We start from the raw sequence: 19,022 nt of genomic DNA on the forward strand, positions 1-19,022 counted from the left end.
CCCAGGCTAGAGTGCAATGGCGCGATCTCGGCTCACCGCAACCTCCGCCTCCTGGGTTCAGGCACTTCTCCTGCCTCAGCCTCCTGAGTAGCTGGGATTACAGGCACGCACCACCATGCCCAGCTAATTTTTTGTAGTTTTAGTAGAGACGGGGTTTCACCATGTTGACCAGGATGGTCTCGATCTCTTGACCTCGTGATCCACCCCCCTCGGCCTCCCAAAGTGCTGGGATTACAGGCTTGAGCTACCGCGCCCGGCCTCGTTGGTGGTATTTAATTTATTTTTACATATCGGATTTTTCAACAATTTCTAAAATGAACATATTATATTAGTATAACTTGTATGATTTCTTAATGCCCTCCAGAGGAGGGCAGTGTTGACCCACGAGAATAGGGTAACCAGTGGTGGAAGGTGAGGTGCTGTGACAGACTCTAATGGAATAGGTACTGAGGAGCCACGTGGTATTGCTGGCAAGCCTCAGATCAAACCACCTGGCTCCTGGGTGATGCGGATCATTGATGGCTCCACCCAGACAGCCATCTGGGTCCCTGCATGGGAACAAGCCTCTCCAAGGCTGAGAGTCTTTTGCCACAGCATGTCCGGGACAGTGTTCCTTGTTTGCTTTTGAGCTTATAGTACCCAAATATAAGCAGCTCCTTCTGTTCAAACTAGGCACCCCAGAAGGAGGTGAAAAGTGTCCTCCTCACTTCAAGAATGGACATTGGCATGTGTACATGTGTTTGTTCATGTCTGTGTTTGAGCACGTGCTAATGAATCGGAATACCTGGGCATTGAGCAGCTCATACACAACCAGAGGACTGGACAGTCTTTCTGTCCATCACTGATCTGAGTTCAGAACACACAGACCTCCCAGCCCACATTGCCTCACATACACCCACATTATGGAGTTCTCTCAGAGGCAGCATTCAGTGTGCTTTTGGACCATTGACGAAGAAAACATTGAAAAGTAAAAGTCACTCACAGCTAGGGTAGGGAGAAAATTACAGGGGTAGGTAGATAAAATAGGCTAGAGCTTATGAAAAGAAAACCACATTCTCTCTATGCTAATTACTAATGCATCTCAGAAGGAGCTATCGGGTTAAAGAACTAAGTCTTTAGCTGGATTTTCACCATTCTTAGAACCAATTGCAGAGAGATATAACATCTTGAAAATCACACAGTTCCAGTGCTGGAAGGGGGTCTTCAAGGCCACACAGTTCACCTATTTCTCCAACATTTGAGTCTTTTTAATGGTTTGCATAGTAAGTTTCGCCTCTGATTGAAATCTTCCAGTGATGGACATCTCACTGTCTTATGAGGTATCCGATTCTTTTGTGAGACAGCTCTTCTTATTAGAAGGCTCTTTCCTTACATGGAGCTGAACTCCAGATCTCTGCAAAATGTGTCTTCTGGTTCTAGTCTTGTCTTCTGGAAGCAGAGAGCATGATGTCAGGGCAAGGGCATAAGCTGTTGAATCAGCTTATGATTCAATGTAACCTACCAATTGGCATTTGAGCAAAAGAACTCCATCTCTCCCAACCTCAGTCTTTATATCAGTCAAAGTGGGGCTACCTCCCTGGCTTCAGTTAATTTGAGGACAAAATGAGATAGTGAAAAGAAAAAGGACATGTTAGATCCACATATACTGATATAGAAAGATGATTTTGGCATATTGTCAACTGGAAAAAAAAACAGGTTTCAGAGGAAATAAGGAAGCATAAAAAGATTGGGAAATTGGGTGAGAAATAGAGCAATCTTAAGAGTGGCCATCTCTGGTGGGTGTGACTGGCACAGCTTGTCACTCAGATGTTCCATTCTGCCATGATGGTTAAAACATTTTTTTAAATGTGTCGTATTTAGAATCACAAAAAATAGTCAAGACTTTCCATTTTAGAAAGAAAAAGATGAAATATCCAGAACATTTTATGTCCCAAAATGGAGACCACCTGTATCAATTGTGGTGCTTCTTTCCTTGCAGGATATCTGAATATTCAAGGCATATCCCAAAAGGATTTTGTGCCAGTATTTATCTGCAAAAAATGGCTCCAAACATCTAAAACAACAACAAAATCAGCGGCTGCTTTAGGTCCTGCCCAGTCTGCCCCAGGGCCTTTGCATTTGCTGCATGTGTTATATTAATTGGGCAGGTACACCTGAAACACAGCCCTCCACAAACACACTTGCATGTCATGGGCAGAGATGCTATTAAGTGGGGAGTGAGGTTTGAGTGGGAACTTCATGAGTGGCCATTTTATTGATAAATATCCTGCCAGGATGTTAGCATTTGCTTCCTGACGCTGCCTCCTACGTTTGGAGACTCACAAGTGAATACCTGAGTGACAGGGCCTCCCAAACATGCTTTATATCTTCCCCTAGGTGACATGTTGAGTTTTTGGAAGCACATTATATATATGGATTTTAAAAAATAAAAGCAGCAAATGACAAGCAAAATATGTTAAGTTATGATCGAACATCTGTGCGTCCCTACAGTATGCCAGGTGCTGTGAGGAAAATCAATCACTGTGAGTCCTGCCCTCAAGAAGCTTGTGCCAAGCAGATAGACACAAGTCCTGAATCAGAGCATGCAGATGATGCTTCAGGACCACTTTGCGCTAAGCCTGAAGGGAAGAATAGGATTCCTTGAGACAGAAGCAGAGAAGGATGCTCTGAGCTGAGGGATTTGCAAGAGTAAATGAGTGAAAGCAAGGTAGTTAGTAAAGCAGAGAATACATCAGGGGCAGGGCACGGCTGAAATGAGAGATGGATCTGGAAAGGTTGACTCTGGCCATCCCTGAGAGGCCTGAAATGTTTCCACGTGACATCAGTAGACCTATGCTGTAGCACCGGTAATGTGGATGGGATGAGAGGTGAGGGATTAGGAGCCAGAAGACCTGTGCACATCAGATTAGTCCCAGGTGTGGACATTTTGTAAGTAGCTGAAGATCCCCATGCAGAAGCAGAGGGAAGAGACCTTGAATGGGAGGTCTGAAAATATTTGGTGTTGGATTGGGTTGGGGTGTTTTCCATGGGGAAGGGGTGGTGGTTGAAGGAGGTGGTAAAGAAAGTTCCGACATATGTTCAGCTTTCTCTTCCTGTGCACTGAGCAGGAAAATTTCCCACAGGAGAACACTTTTGCCCTTTAACAAATATGAAACTGACAGGCCGACACTGTTGCTGAAGTGGAAGGGTTTTTTTTTTTCTTTTTTAATAACACCTTAAGCGATAGTCATGGAAGCCGGCATCCTAAATGAAACACATGTTGCTCTCCGACACCTGACAACCTGATATAATTTAAGAGCAGCTACCAGAAACCCACAACTGGAATTGCCCATGAATCTGCTCCCCTGGATGGGCTCCAACTGGGTGAAAAAGTGAAGTGGGCTGAGTCCAAAGGGCCTGGTCTTCTCTTCTCTTTTGTAGCTGATTGGTGGGGAGTCACTTTCAGAAAACAGAGGTGGCTGTAATTAACTTGATAGGGGTGGTTTCTGGAGTATTTTATTCATTGTCTGATTATTAAACAGATTTATGGCCCTGCCCACCACTGAAAAGGGACCAAGGCATTTAGCTGAAATTAAAAGTGCAGACAGGCTGCCTGTTTAGATAATAGCATCTCTTTTTTAATAGATTACTCATCTTCTGCAAAATAGGAGAGAGGAGTTAATTTGTGTGATGAAGTGCTTTCTATTTCTGGGAGCTGGCTGGTGGATGTGATTGCTTGAAGAAGGAGAATAATTCATTCTTAAAATCACCAAAGGCATGTTCAGGCCAAATACCTGCACCCCAAGGAGTAGGCTAATTTGAAATGTGATGCCTAAGAACAGAGGGGCCTGTGGTTTCAAAGCAAATGTTTGGGGAAGGTGTACAGTCTTTGTTTAGGTTGCAGGTCATTCCAACCATTCATTTTTGGAAAAAGGCCAGAGAAATAAACTTAACATGTTAATCTAAGCCATCAGTCCAGGAGGACTTGATTGTTAAGGGGTGGTGAAAAGAGACTGACTGGGGCTTGAATTCCAGAGAAGCCACCATGAGCTGTTTGACCTTGGCAGTAATCTAGAGTCCCCTGAAGGAACCCATGTGCACAAAACCATCATCAGGGAGGACTTTCAACTTAACCGAACACTTGCTGGAAGAGGCAGAGAACACATATAGAGTATATGTTTACATATATAGAGTATGTGCTCACATCACATACTCTGTAGCTGCCCACTCACGATCTCACTAGACATTTGCTGTCCCAAGCCCCCTAGGCCACACCGCTGGGGACTGCCTGCCCTCTCACCCTTCCTTCCACACAACGCTCAGCCTTACTAGTTCCTCTCTCCTAGTTCCTAAATTTTCCCCCCCGCCGACATTTATTTTGTTAATGGAACATGCCCATTAGTTAGCATTTCACCCAAACTCCTCTTACCATGTTGTCAGCTACTGCCCAAAACCACTTACAGGCAATACACTATTCTTCCCAAGCCGAACTCCAGTGGAAGAATTGTCTCCATCTCTTTGCTGTCTCCTCCCAGGCTTGCCATTGCACTGACTTGTCCAGGAAAGCATGTATATCAAGAGCAGATTGTCCTCGTTTTGGTTGAAACTCCACCAGCATTTGTTTGCTGTTTTAGACAATCATGTCATCAACAGCAGTGCCTCTTAGGATACTTGAGCTGCGAGCCGTGTCTGTTAGGTAAAATAATGTGTAGTCAAATATATGGTACTTACAAGTATGAGCATTTGGCTTCTCTGTCTTCTTGTAGTCAGCCTAAGCATTTGTGTTGAAACAGATATTACTTTCTTATTTCTTCTTTACATCACAGTTGGGTCATTATTAAAATTTTTTGGAAATGGGTGTTAGGCAGGCTATTTTATTAATTTTATTTTACGATATTAAAGGGTACCATACAAAACGGCTGTTTCATAAAGGGGCGTTGAGTTGGGGAGGGTTGAAAACCCCTGAATTTTCCTTTGAGCTGGAGCTACAATGTGAAAATAAGAATTTAAAAAAGAAAAGAAAACTCCCGAATTAGAAGGTGAGTCAGCCAGATGTTCAATCTGTGTTGGTCTTTGACAAAGGGGGTTAGGTCCAATTCCCTCAAATCTGCTGTGTCCTTGATGTTTTCCAGCTGCTAAGACAATAGGCCCATAGATACCAAAAGCTCTGATACAACCTTTTCCTGGCAGCTCTTATAGGGGTAGGAAAGACACCTAAACTAGGCCCTCTGGAGTCTTTGGGAGAAGGAAATCAGCTATTTGGGAATAACCACTTCCTCCACCTGGTACTTCAGAGATCTCAAGTCAACAGAAAATAATTCTGGTAATGATGTATTGAGGTAAGCAATGCAATGTTAGTCCTGTTTATAGAACCCTGGGCACATTTTTGTCCATTCGGAGAAAGCGAATACCAATAGCAATGGTAACCATATAATGTCATGCAGAGTACTGGCCTTGGGTCAGGGGCCGTGACAGAGGACGACCTGTCTCAGGATCAAGTGGGCCACCTTGTAATATTGTAGGTTCCAGGCTGTGCCCTAGGCCAGCGTTTTTCAGATGGCGGGAGTAGACCCATTGGAAGGTCATAAAATCTGTTTACATGGTAAACAGATTTTATGACATCCTAGATTACATCATATCTAGGATTTTAACAAAAATGGAATGCGAGAGATTAGAATGGAAAAAAAAAAGGTATCCCAGTGAATCACACCTTGTATTTCAGTTATATGTGTATGTATACATTTGTATGAATTTGTTCCAGGTCACAATATAAAATGTATTTCTTCCTATGAGTCAGAGTCAAAGGCTTGAAAGCCACTGTTCCCAGACCTATAGAATCAGAATGTACGAGACTACCTCAGTATCTGTGTGGAAATCAGTTTCCCAGGAGATTCTTAGGACTGAGGTTTGAGAACGTTTGCTTTGAGCCCTATCCAGAGATGCATTCATTTGTCAGACCTTTTCTCACCAGAAGGCAAGAGGAGGGAAACAGAGCAGCCAGGCTAGGTGGGAACTGGTGGGAACCTGAGGGCTGTGCTCAGAGGCAGGAGGAGGGATGGGAGGGCACCAAGCCAGCACCCATATGCTCACAGGTTTGCTGGGGTGGGAGGCAGAATAGTCTTGGATTCCTTACAGAACTTTAGTTTTTCCATTATCCTGGCAGGAAACATGGGATTCTGGTTTTGATCATTTAGAGTTCCTAATATGATCAAGATGGCCTAGGTTGATTTTTCTGAACTTACCTTCTGCATAATGTCACATCAGTGATCCTCAAACTTTAGCATGCCTCAGAATCAGGGGAGGGCTTGTTAAAATCCAGTGCAGTGGGCCCCACCCATCTGCTTCAGTAGGTTTAAGGTGAGGCCTAAGAATGGGCATTTCTACTAAATTCCCAAATAATGCTGATGCATCTGGTCTGGAAGCACATTTTGAAAACCAGTGTGTGAGATCACCAGAAAGGAATGTACTCTGCATAGCTCCTGGCAGTGCAGGAGCTCAGTAAACACTTTCCTGGTTAAACTGGACTGAATTCCCCTCAGCAGAGATGCTCTCGCTGTGGTGCAAGAAATGGCTGATTGATATCGAATTGTATGCTTTAAATGGGTGAATTGCATAATAGATGAATTACCTCAGTAAAGTTGTTATCAAAAAGATGAGGAGGAGGAAGGGAAGGGAAAAAAAGAAATGATCGGCTTTCCAAGCTGCATATCGAAAGTGTCTATTATGCCTGAGATTGTCTTGTGAGTGGACTCATGTCAAAGGAAAACAAAGGTCTACTAGTTGAACTCTGAGGTTCCTTTCAACTCTGCCACTCTCTAAAATTCCTCCTGGGGCTCTGAGCCAGAAAAAGTATGTCTTTCCTGAAGGGCTGTTCTGCTTCCCTTTTCCAAACAGTAAATAATGCTTAAATGCCTGTGCTTTTCACCTGCTAAAACCCATTCTCGTATAAACATAGCTTTCCTTCCCAACCTGTCTTTTTAATTTTCCTGCTGTTTATATTTACCTGTCTACAAGTTTGTCAAGCAAGGGAAAGCCTTGGACATCCTAGAGGATTAGGGTTGGAAACTGGTATTTGCTAGGCAGAATAGAGAGACCAAGGGCATTGAGAGGTGGTGTAGTTGCATGGTTAATAATAACAGCTTTGGAATTAGAAATACCTGGTATGATTCCCAGCTGTCGCCTACCAGCTGTCTGAACATAGATTCACATAGAACTTTTCTGAGACTCAGTTTCTCTTTGTCTAAGAAAGTCTCTTTTTTTTTGAGACACAGTTTTGCTCTTGTTGCCCAGGCTGGAGTGCAGTGGCGCGATCTGGGCCCACTGCAACCTCCACCTCCCGGGTTCAAGCAATACGCCTGCCTCAGCTTCCTGAGTAGCTGGGACTATAGGTGCACGCCACCACACCCAGGTAATTTTTGTATTTTTTGTAAAGATGGGTTTCACCATGTTGGCCAGGATGGTCTCGATCTCTTGATCTCATGATCTACCCACCTCGGCCTCCCAAAGTGCTGGGATTACAGGCATGAGCCACCACACCCAGCCTAAGAAAGTCTTAATGTGGCTGCCTGCTAGAGTTGTCACAAGAATGAAATGAGACCAAGCACGGTGGCTCATGCCTATAATCCCAGCACTTTGGGAGGCTGATGCAGGTGGATCACTTGAGATCAGGAGTTCGAGACCAGCCTGGACAACATGATGAAACCTTGTCTCTACAAAAAATACAAAAATTAGCTGGGCATGGTGGTACAGGTCTGTAATCCCAGCTATATGGGAAGCCGAGGCAGAATTGCTTGAACCCAGGAAGCGGAAGCAGCATTGAACCAAGATGGCATCACTGCACTCCAGCCTAGGAAACAGATTGAGACCTCATCTCAAAAAAAAAAAAAAAAAGCATGAAATGAGGCAATGTGTATGACACACAGCACAGGGCCTAGACACATGGTAACCACCCGACAGAAATCATGACAAGGATGATAAAGGTGAGGGCCCACCTCATCTTAACATTTCATTTGGCTGGAAACACCAGAGTATCAAACAGGATGAAGGATGATGCTGCTGTTTACTGACATGTGCCCTCCTCTCTCTCCAAATGGATTGCCAGTACCTTGTAATACACCAAGATTTGCAAGTGAATAAATCTATCCCAGAAAACAGATGAACTATGGCACTTTAAGAACAGAAGCCAAGCAGAACCAAGACATGACAAAACCCGGAACACCTACAGGCCCCAAAGCCAGCCCAAGCCTCTGCATGGTTGGCAGCACCCCAGGGGTCCGAGAACCAACGCCGGGGATGCTGCTGACTGATCTGGTTGGTGGCCCCCTCCCTACTTCCCTTCTGCTGCTCCTCCTCCTCTTCCCTCTTGGGCTGCTCCATGTGGTGCTCTCCTGCCAGTATACCAGAGCATCTGGGAGATCTACGGGGACAGTAGAGCTCCTCTACTTCTGGTGCTCCTCCGTGGTATTTCTGCAAGGCCCGGTGCCATCAGAGATTGAAACTCTGAAATATTCCACTTGGGAATTAATATGATTACAGAGAGCAGTGAAGATTCCTGAACAAACCAAACTATGTCTGAGTTCTGTCTTTAGCACATAACTTGTTAGCTGTGTAGCCTTGGACAAGAAGTGTTTTCTGGACTTGACGTCTCTTGTCTTGAAGTGAGGGTGTTGAACTGGGACCTGTTTCCCTCACAGGGTTGTGGTTCAGATGAGATGAAGGGTCACAGATGCCTCTGGCTTGGGCGCTAGGCACGAGGGACACCCTGGTGAGAGGAGCAGTCACAGAACTTGCCCTCATAAGCTTAGGATTGAGTGAAAGATGCATTCCACAGATATGCAGCGTCATCTGAGCTGATCGCCTTGAAGGATGAGTTCCAGGGCTCTGCAAGGGGCCGACGCAGGAAGCTACTGTGGCTTGGGTACATCAAGAAAGGCTTTGTGGGGTGTTGAAGTTTGCCCTGGGATCTGAAGGATGAGTAGGAGTTAACTGGGAGGAATCGGGTGGAGGCCTTGGGATGGCCACTAATCCAGGCAGAAGGACTGGCATGGGCAGAGACCCTGAGGCTGAGGGAGACATCAGGGGACTTTTGAACACCAGAAAGAAGACGGTAGGGGAAGGAGCATCGTGCGGGGAGAGAGCAAGATAAGGCTGGAGAAGGAACAGAGACTGACTACGCACACCTTGTCGTACAACCCTGAGTAGGGATAGTGGACCTTCTTCCAAGAGCCAGGGGAAGCTATTGAAGGGTTTAATTTTTTGTTGTTTGTTTTGTTGAGACAGAGTCTCATTCTGTTGCCCAGGCTGGAGTGCAGTGGCACAATCTTTGCTCACTGCAACCTCTGCCTCCCGGGTTCAAGCAGTTCTTCAGCCTTAGCCTACCGAGTAGCTGGGACTACAGGTGCGCACCACCACGCCCAGCTAATTTTTGTATTTTTAGTGGAGACAGGGTTTCACCATATTGGGCAGGCTGGTCTCGAACTCCTGACTTCGTGATCCACATGCCACAGTCTCAAAGTGCTGGGATTACAGGTGTGAGAAGGGTTTAAATTTAAGCAGGAGAGTGGAAGAGTGACAAGATGCAATGTACTGCTCTTTTTAAAGACTGCTTGAACTGCTACAAACAGACTAGACTGCCAAGGGGTGAGCCCTGGCTAGTGCAGTAGGCTGTGGAATGCTCCAGACCAGGCACAACAGAGGATGCGAGCGGGCTGTATTCCTGCCGGTGCGTGAGAAGTTTTTCCCCCAGGTCACTGTCACAGTGCCAGTGCATGAGAATCTTACTGCTCCAATCTGAGTTTCCTAGGGCTGCTGTAACAGAGAACCAAAAACTGGGTGGCTTAAAACAGAAGTTCATTCTCTCACAGTTTTGGAGCCTACAAGTCCAAAATCAAAGTGTCCTGCTGTCTCTGAAGGATCTAGAGGATTCCGTGCCTCTTCCCAGCTTCTGGTATTGCTGGCAAGCCTTCGCATTCCTTGGCCCGTAGACTCATTACTCCTATCTCTGCTTCCATCATCACCAGTATCCTCCCTGTGTGTCTGAGTCCAGATTTCTCTCTTCTTAAAAATATACCAGTCATTGGATGAGTGCCCACCCTAATCCAGTGTGACCTCATCTTAACATAACTACATCTGCAAAGGCCCTGTTTTCATATAAAGCCACATCCACAACTACCAGGGGTTAGGACTTCAATGTATCTTTTGGGAGGACATGACTCAAGCCACAATAACTCCTCCTTGTGCCACAACCCACCTGGTAGAACCATCATTGGAATCCTAAGAGCCCTTCGGACCAGTTGGGAGGGAGAGGCTCCAATTTAAGACAGGAGCTCAGAGAGCCACAGGCCCCAGACACGCCGCAGTGTGCGTGTGTGTGTGTGTGTGTGTGTGTGTGTGTCCACTTTAAGACAACTCAGAGAGCCACAGGCCCCAGACGCACCATAGTGTGTGTGTGTGTGTGTGTGTGTGTGTGTGTGTGTGTGTCCACTTTAAGACAAGAACTCAGAGAGCCACAGGCCCCAGACACGCCACAGTGTCTGTGTGTGTGTGTGTGTGTGTGTGTGCATGCATGCACACACACACGCACTCAGGGCAGCATATAGAGAAAGGATTGTGGGAAGTGTGGGGCCTGAGTTCTAACCTCACTCAGACCTCACCAGCTGAAAGAGTTGGGGCAAGGCTTTCCCTTCCCTAGGTCTGTTTCCAGTAATATCAGAAGTGATGTTACCTGCCTGCCCCATCCTCCTTGCATCGGCTCTGAGGGGTGCAGGAGGATAATCAAGTATTTCCTGAGAAGATACTGCCTGCCCAACATTGAGATAACTTCCTGGGAGTGTTCTTGGGAGAGGAACAAGAGTTATACGAGTTGAAGTTGTTATATCCTTCTCCGTTAATCTCCTGGGCTCTTCTCTTACTGCTTGATGGTTACAAGTACAGACTCCATTTGCTTCCGAATCATCCCATGGGCAGGGACAGATGAAACAAGAGACACCAGGATTAAGGTTGGGTCCATGGGATGTTCATCATTCTATTCTACTTTTTAAAAATATGTTTGCAGTTATTCGTAATGTTGAAAGTTTAACAAGGAAAACTACAGGCCCTGGAGCCAGATTGCCTGGGTTTTCATCCTGTCACTTACTATGTGGACCTTGGAAAAGTTACTTAACTTCTTTGTGCCTCCAGTTTCCTCATCAGCAAAATGAGGGTACTAATTAATGACCAGCTTCATAGAGTTTTTGTGAATGTTAAAGGATTAAACAGGTGTAAAGCTTCTGGGACTGTGGTTCAAGTAAGTGCTAAAAACGTGTTAGCCATTGTTTGGAGAAAGTAGGCACCAAAGCACTGCATGTTGCTGTGCTCAAGTTATCACTGTGAGTGTCATGGAATCACGCATTCAGTTTTGGAGATCTTCTAAGTCATGCCTGCTACTTGGAATCTGAGTCTAGGTTTTCTGAAGCAGATCCTGGGACAGTGCAAATAGTTTATTTGGGAGGAGATGCCAGGAAATATCAGGAAAGAAGTAGGGAAGTGAGAACGGAAAGGCGGGGCACCAGGAAGAGTGGCTGTGACAGGCAGCACTGCGGGCAGCTCTGCATGGTCCACTGGGAATTCTGGGAGCCAGCATGGAGCATGTGCTCAGGGTCATCCCACCCAAGGGGCGAGGGAGCTCAGGGGTTCTTGGGCGAGGTCCGATACATGGAGCTAGGCAGTCCCTGAGGCAGAATGGCAGATGCTGGCAGGTGGCAGGCAGGCAGGCATGAGACCAAATGCAGAGGGGGATGTGGTTGGGGCACCAGATGCATATGCCGCAGAACCCATCTGTCAGCTCTCTGATAAGTGTTCATCTAACACCTGCGTAAAGCTTTACAATGATGGGCGCTCCCACCTTCAGAATCAGCCACAGTGTCGTTTGGATGATTCTGAGTCATTATTAAATTAGGGGTAATAAAGACAAAAACATTTCTGTGCTGTTTACAATCAGGGCAGCCCCTTGAATAGGAATGATGAGTATGTGGCATTAGGGACTCTGTGGCAGATGCTGAGGCATCTCTTCTCAGTCCTGGCGATTTCGTACTGAGCCAGGATAGATCTTCAAAATCTTTCTTAACAGAGCTTTAGGTGTCCATTCCAAACCCATCAGTGTAGGCACTTTGGTGAAGCCAGGTTGTCAGCCCTGCCTTAGGATTTATGAAGCTGGGGGAAATCTGAGGCTGGAAAAAGCTCTGAGCTAGGTTAGAAACCTTCTGTGTCAAGGACCCACTATATGAGTCTAAGTAAGACATTTAACTTCTCTGGCTCTCTGTGCTCTTCTGGGGAGAGTGAAGAAACTGACTAAAACAAGGCAGACATGAGGTTTGGTGCAGTAGAAAGAGCCTGCTCTTTTACAATCAGGCAGGGTGTCTTAGACCGTGGCATCATCATTTATAAACTATGTTCCTTGGGCAGGTCACATCACCCACTCTGAGCCTTGGTATCTTCTTCTGTAGTACCCAGTCTGTGGTGCTGGTGCTGTGGGTATCAGAGATAATGTATGTGATCAGGGGCTCAGTAATTGTTCCCTGTAATTGTCATCATAATTATCATCATCTTCATTTAAAGTCCTCCCAGCTCTAAAACTCTGACTTTATGAAATGTCCTCATCCAGGAAGACAGGGTGGTAAAACAGGGCAACGGCCCTGATTTTGTGTAAATGCACCATCTAATAAGGACAGGAGGAGCATAATTGCCCCCAAATAATTGCTCTGACTTTACCACAAGCTGTCAGAAGGCCTTAATTGGTCACTCCGTAATGGCTGTGGCCATCTGTATTCGGGGTGATTTAGCGAAGGGGCTCTGCCCAAGCGGGGCCCTCCGTGATTAGAGCCGGCTGGGGTGATATTTCTTCCTCTGATGGGAGTAGTGGTGTGTGGTACGGAGATTATCTCATTCTCGTTGTAATGACCTACTGGTTGAACCCAGCCAAGAAGAAGCAGTGGTCACAGACAATGATTATGGATTTTTTCTTTTTTTGAAGATAGTGTTCCTGCCCGAACAGCAGCATATTTGGAATGTGATCATGCCTCTTGCTACCTTATCTTGTTGCCCAAGAAAGTCTCTTTTGGAAAGATTTAGTCCCTCAATTAGGGCAAATTGATTTCTGCTTTCCACAGAGTCACTGTTCCAAAGAGAAGTGGGAAAGGGCGAGAGAAGCCATATTAATCTTTGTATACAAGCAAGAGGAGACCTGGAACATTTTTTAGCCGTACAGCCTCTGGTTGTATGTATGTAGATCGTCTTTTCTCTGTATTCTAATTTCTTCTGCCTACAAGAAACACGCTTCATTTCAATGAAGTTCCTGGTGACCAAAATCAAAGTGCTGGAAGCAGTGTTTCCCTAAGTGTACCAGCACAGAAGTCATTTTTTCATTCATTCATTTATTTATTCATTGACACAGGGTCTCATTCTGTCATCCAGGCTGGAGTGCAGTGGCTCAATCATGGCTCACTGCAGCCTCAATCTCCCCAGTTCAAGCAATCCCCCCACCTCAGCCTCCTGAAGTGCTGGGGTTATAGGCACAGTGCCTGCCCCAAAAGTGATTTTAAGTCATACCTAAGATGATTACAGGTAGTTCAGAGACTTTGCATTAAGTAACACTGGATAATGCAGAGAGAAAGCTTTCTCTTTTCAATTCTCTTTCATTCTTTTGATCACCTCAAATGGTTTTCCATAGCTCGCTGCTTGACAAAGAGAGGGCAGCCCATAAGCTCATAGTTGTGGAGAGGCAGGAGTATCTGGTAGAAATAAAAAATCTTACAACAAATTTTTATTTGGTGGAGATTTTTATTTATTAGCTCTTTATTAGAAATGATACCATTTTTTTCATCTATTGTGTTTAAAGTTTCCTTTTAAAATAAATTTAATGAAAAGTTTAATTTTTAAAAGTGAGTTGATTTTTAAAACAACTAAGTAAATTGTAGTAAAGTAGATGAATGCAGCAAAAATCAAGATGGTAGTATACGATTGTTAGAGACTGGGGAAACGCAGCTAGAAGAAGGAAACCATCATGTTTCCACCGCAGACCCAGGAATTTACTGGCTGTATGTCCAATTCTTATGCCTTTTCTTTTTCTTACCAATTACACTAGCTAAGAATTCTAGTATAATATTGAATGGATGTTGTGAAAGCATACAGCTTTCTCCCAATCACAGGAGGAAAGCATCCCACATTTCATCATTAAGTATGATATATGCTGTAGGTTTCTTTTGCAGCCATTCTAGAGTCTTCATAAAGGACCCCAAGCCTGATTAAAATCAAGAGACAACAGTGCTGAGGCTGAGACTTTTAGGAGAAAGCGACTGTCTTTGATATTTATTCAAAACAACTTATCCAGGCTTGGGGCAGAAATCCAACCCACATTAGGATAAGCAAGGAGAGGAATTTGCTGTCTTGTGTAATAAGAGCATGTAGGAGTCTGTCTACTTCAGGCACGTGGGTCTAGGGAACTAAAATGTCATCAGGACAATGTCTCTCTCTCTCCATACCTTGACTCTTATTTTTATAGGTTGGCTTTAGTCTCAATATATTCCCCTACCACCTCTCATCACCTCATTTCACCAAAGATGTCATTAGTGACTCCAAACTTATGGCCAACCAACTAGCAAAAGGAAGGGGCCTCCTTTTTCAATAATCCTGAAAACATTCTCAGCACCCATTATTTGGACCTACCAAGGCCACATGGCCATCCCTGAAACAATCACCGTGGCCAAGGGAATGGAATGCCCTGACTGGTCCATCATTCCCCAGGGAATGGAGTCAGCCCCACCAAAGTCTGATGGACTGGGAAAGGAAGGGGCAGTGTCCCAAAGAAAAAGAAAAATATTGTTACCAGAAGATGAGGGAATGGGTCCCAGTAAGGCATAAACCAAAAATACTTACACCCTTGGACGGAAGATCTCTCTGTTCCAGGTCTGGGCACCATCGTCGGACCTCTTTGAGCCTTAATTTCTCCATCTATAGTACACACGTGATGATCCCTGCCCTTCTTCACCCTGTCTGAAAGGTCTAGTGAGGCAGTGTACAGGAAGGCTGCATCTAGACTGTGAAGTGCAGTTCACATGTGAAGGAGACGTGACAAGAATTACTACTAAGCACCTGTTCTCACCCATCTGTCCTCTTCTGTCTTGTAGAGCACCTGAAGAAGCCACTTGAAGACTACATGGCCCTTTTCCCCAGCGTGAGGATTCTTCGAACCAAGAAACGGGAAGGGCTGATAAGGACCCGAATGCTGGGGGCCTCAGTGGCAACTGGGGATGTCATCACATTCTTGGATTCACACTGTGAAGCCAATGTCAACTGGCTTCCCCCCTTACTCGGTAGGACAGCCCCTCCCACTTGGAGGGAGGCAAACTGCAATGAGCCAGTGCCAGTGGCCCCTCCTGCTGCAGGGAGCCATCCATGAGGCCTCCCTTGCCTGCTCGAGATGCCCCCAGCACAATGCCTGGTGTCATAAGGGATTCAGAAGTTCAGGAGTGCTTAAAATTAACATCCAGCCAGTCCTGTCCCTTCATTTCACAGAGAAGTTAAGAATCAGAGAGGGGAAGTGACTTTCCCAAAGTCACACAGCACATGAGCATCTAATGACATGACTGCTTCCCTCAGATTACTTCATTTTATTGCAAAGCAAGCCCATGCTGTCTGCTGTTAATAGCCAAACTGTGGGAGACATCATCGTGTCAGCTTAGAAAAGTTGCCATAGACTGCTGCCACTGTGAGCCAGGCAGTTATAAGCGTTATCTCTAGTCTTCACAAAACCATGCAAGGTCAAAAGCATACCCCTTACCTAGTCAAAGAAACTAAGGTTCTGAGATATTCAGTGACTCGCTTGTCCCCTTGGGCTGTAAGTGTCAAAGCTACCATCTGTCGGGCTCCAAAGTCTTCTCCGTCACAGCTCTACACTGCCTCCCTGTATTCACTTCCTCTCAGACAAGAGTTTCTGACAGCTATCAGAGAAGGGCTGTAGAGAGGGCAGCATGATCCAGGAGCCCTCTACCACAGCCTGCAGACAGCAGGGAGATGGGAGGACTGGAGTTTGGGTGGAACATGCCTCATAGCTGTTTGAGGAACGAGGCCTGAATCTTGAGGAGTTGGGTTTTGATGAAGGCAGTGTACTGGTCCCGACAGGCAGACGCGCAAGAGGAACTGTCCCATTGAGACTGGGAGTCAGGTGAGGGATACAGCCAGGGCTGGAGGCAGACTGGGGAAGAGTTATCATTCTGGAGCAAAAAATGAACTCCTTAAGAAGAGATGGGTAAGCTCTCCACTACAGAAAGCTTAGGGAGCAAAGAGGATTGAAGTTGAGGGCAAACTTGAGCATGCGTCAGAAGCACCTGAAAGACTGTGAAAACACAGTCCCTATCCAGAATTTCTGATCCAGGAGGCCCGGGCTGGAGCCTCGCAAGTTGCATGTCTAACCAGCTCCCAGTGAGGCCAGTGCTACTGGTCCAGGGACCACACTTTGAGAAGCACTGGTTATGGAATGCACCATTCAGGGGTGAGAACAGAAAGCAGAACCCACACAAACACACAGAAAGATAATCCTGCAAATCTGTAACCCAGATCAGCAAGGAACTTTCTTATTAGATTCTGTGCTTCTGACCCCAAGGGTCCAGGATCTCACTGGGCTAGGAAAAGGAAATAACTCAGAATTTCTGGTAAACTATTTAATTAAACCAAGAGATATTCTGCATTTGCCTCTCATTACTGAAAGAAAAAAAAAAAGAAAAAAACCTCACTGTAAATTGCCTAATTTATAGTCCTGGAGGAACAGCCAATTTGTAGGGTCATTCAGTGACTCATAAAGAGAACGAAGTGGTGGGCTAGAAGCTGAGCTTGTATCTAAATAGCCCTTAACTCTGTTTCTATGGAAATATATGAGGGCAGTTCTCATCATCTGCAGACATACATGGAAGAAACATCCCCTTGTTGGTTTTTTTTTTTTCCTTTTTTGGGTTTTTTTTTTTTTTTTTTTTTTTTTTTTTCCAATAGAAATGTGAACCAGTGGTGTAGATTTAAAAGTCTGTCCCTGCTAATATCAGCAGCTGACAGCACATCATGGCTTTTGTCTGTGAAACCATTAACACCTCCATGCATAGCTCACTCTGTCTCCTTCAGAGAACACACATTTCTGAGCCTGAGAAGGACTCAGCCCCCCAGTGGAAAGCCACTGTTGATCATCATCATCATTAACACGGCTCTAATAACCCCTTTGCTTTTTCAGCCACACTGACATTTAAATTTGACCATTACGTGGTAAAGCAGGCAGACCAGGCTTTATTATCCACTGTTTGCAAACAAGAAAACTGAGAGGCAAGGAGTAAGAGAGATGCTCAGCCTTCCACTCCTGCTTCTTAGCTGCCCTTAGTAATCGTGGTCACGGAGAGCGTCGCTGAGTGCTGACTGTGTGCCAGAGGATGCACTGAGCACCGTGGCTCCATCATCACACTCAGACCTCGCAGAGACCCCTGAGATAGGTGCTGTCTTCCTCCCCTTTGTCAGCAAGGAAACGGAGGCTCAGAGACATCAGATAGTCCTATCCAAGGTTATACTGCTAAGAGGTGACAAAACCAAGATTTGAACCTAGGCATTCTGTCCCCACGTGGACACAGTGCCTTAGAACACTGCCTTCCAAAGCTACCTTGACCTCATGCCTCCCACAGTCATCCAGCAGACCACTATGTCCTCAGCCCCAGCCCTCCTTGGATGTGAAGTCTGCTGATTGGCCATGAATGATTCAATGGAAGGCCCTACTCTAGATCTTTCCCTGGAGGAGATTCTTAAGCTTCATTGAGAATCCCCAGGAAATCTGTCCACCAGGAAATGCAAGTCAACCTCCAGAGATTCTGATTCAGTGGGTTTGGGTCAGGGCAGGCACATGAGTTTTTTTTGTTTTGTTTTGTTTTGTTTTCTTTTTTTTTTTGAGACGGAGTTTCGTTCTTGTTACCCAGGCTGGAGTGCAATGGCGCGATCTCGGCTCACCGCAGCCTCCGCTTCCTGGGTTCAGGCAATTCTCCTGCCTCAGCCTCCTGAGTAGCTGGGATTACAGGCACGTGCCACCATGCCCAGCTAATTTTTTGTAGTTTTAGTAGAGACGGGGTTTCACCGTGTTGACCAGGATGGTCTCGATCTCTTGACCTCGTGATCCACCCGCCTCGGCCTCCCAAAGTGCTGGGATTACAGGCGTGAGCCACCGCGCCCAGCCGTGAGTTTTTTAAATACACTCCCAGGTCCATCTGGCACTGATGGCCCCTGATCCACCTGTAGGAGTACACTGCCAAAAACAGTATTTCTCAAACTCTTTAAACCATGTGTCCCAGTAAGAAACACCTTGGGCAGCTCCATCCGGTACACAGATGTACACGCTCATGCAGTATGACTGAAGCATGTTCCTGAAAGAGCATCACCTGTCACAGTAACCCTTATCACCTGGAATGCAGCCTGATATTTAGTATTGTTTTTGGGTTCATTAGAAACACACGTACAACCAATTTCATGACCCCACCTATGGATCATGCCTTGCAGTTTAGAAAAAAGGCAAAAATACTGTTTTCTCTCCTAGAAAAATCTGCAGTCACTTGACGAAGGAACCTTAGGCCCCAGGCAGCTGCTGGCTGCCTGGCCCTACCAGGCTTCCATTTCTAAGCCTTGAATTTGACTTATGGCCCAAAGCAGCCAGGCACTGAGCACAGCCCACTTGTCCCCCACAGCAGATTGTCTGACCCAGTAGCTCACTGGTAGCCCCCGGCTGTGGTCAGGGCTTCTTGGCACAAGGAAGAAGGGCAGAGCAAACCAAAGCTGGAATTATGTTGGTTGGTTGGACAGAGACTCAATTTTACAGAATCAGCTTCTCTCAGGCCTGAAAAGGACCATAAAGCCATCTAGGTGAGGACCCCATTTACCTTTGGAATCACCCAGCCTATGGTATTTCTGCAGGTTCATGGTCCACCAGGCTTTGCTTACATACCTCCAGTCTTGAGGAACTCAGACTCCCTGGTGCAGGTCATTCCCCCATC

General features: G+C 45.8%; 1 protein-coding gene across 2 annotated transcripts in view; it reads left to right on the forward strand.

Annotated features, from left to right (window-relative positions):
* Positions 1–19,022, forward strand: part of GALNT10 (polypeptide N-acetylgalactosaminyltransferase 10) — a 222,595-nt gene that overhangs the window by 162,857 nt on the left and 40,716 nt on the right. For both annotated transcript variants that reach the window (XM_032263772.1, XM_032263773.1), the window contains one exon: positions 15,141–15,326. In XM_032263772.1, the coding sequence (XP_032119663.1) occupies positions 15,141–15,326 (186 nt within the window). The remainder of the gene's footprint in view (positions 1–15,140; positions 15,327–19,022) is intronic.

Source organism: Sapajus apella, unplaced genomic scaffold (assembly GCF_009761245.1).
Source record: "Sapajus apella isolate SASKATOON/1434 unplaced genomic scaffold, GSC_monkey_1.0 scaffold138, whole genome shotgun sequence".
NCBI lineage: Eukaryota > Metazoa > Chordata > Mammalia > Primates > Cebidae > Sapajus > Sapajus apella.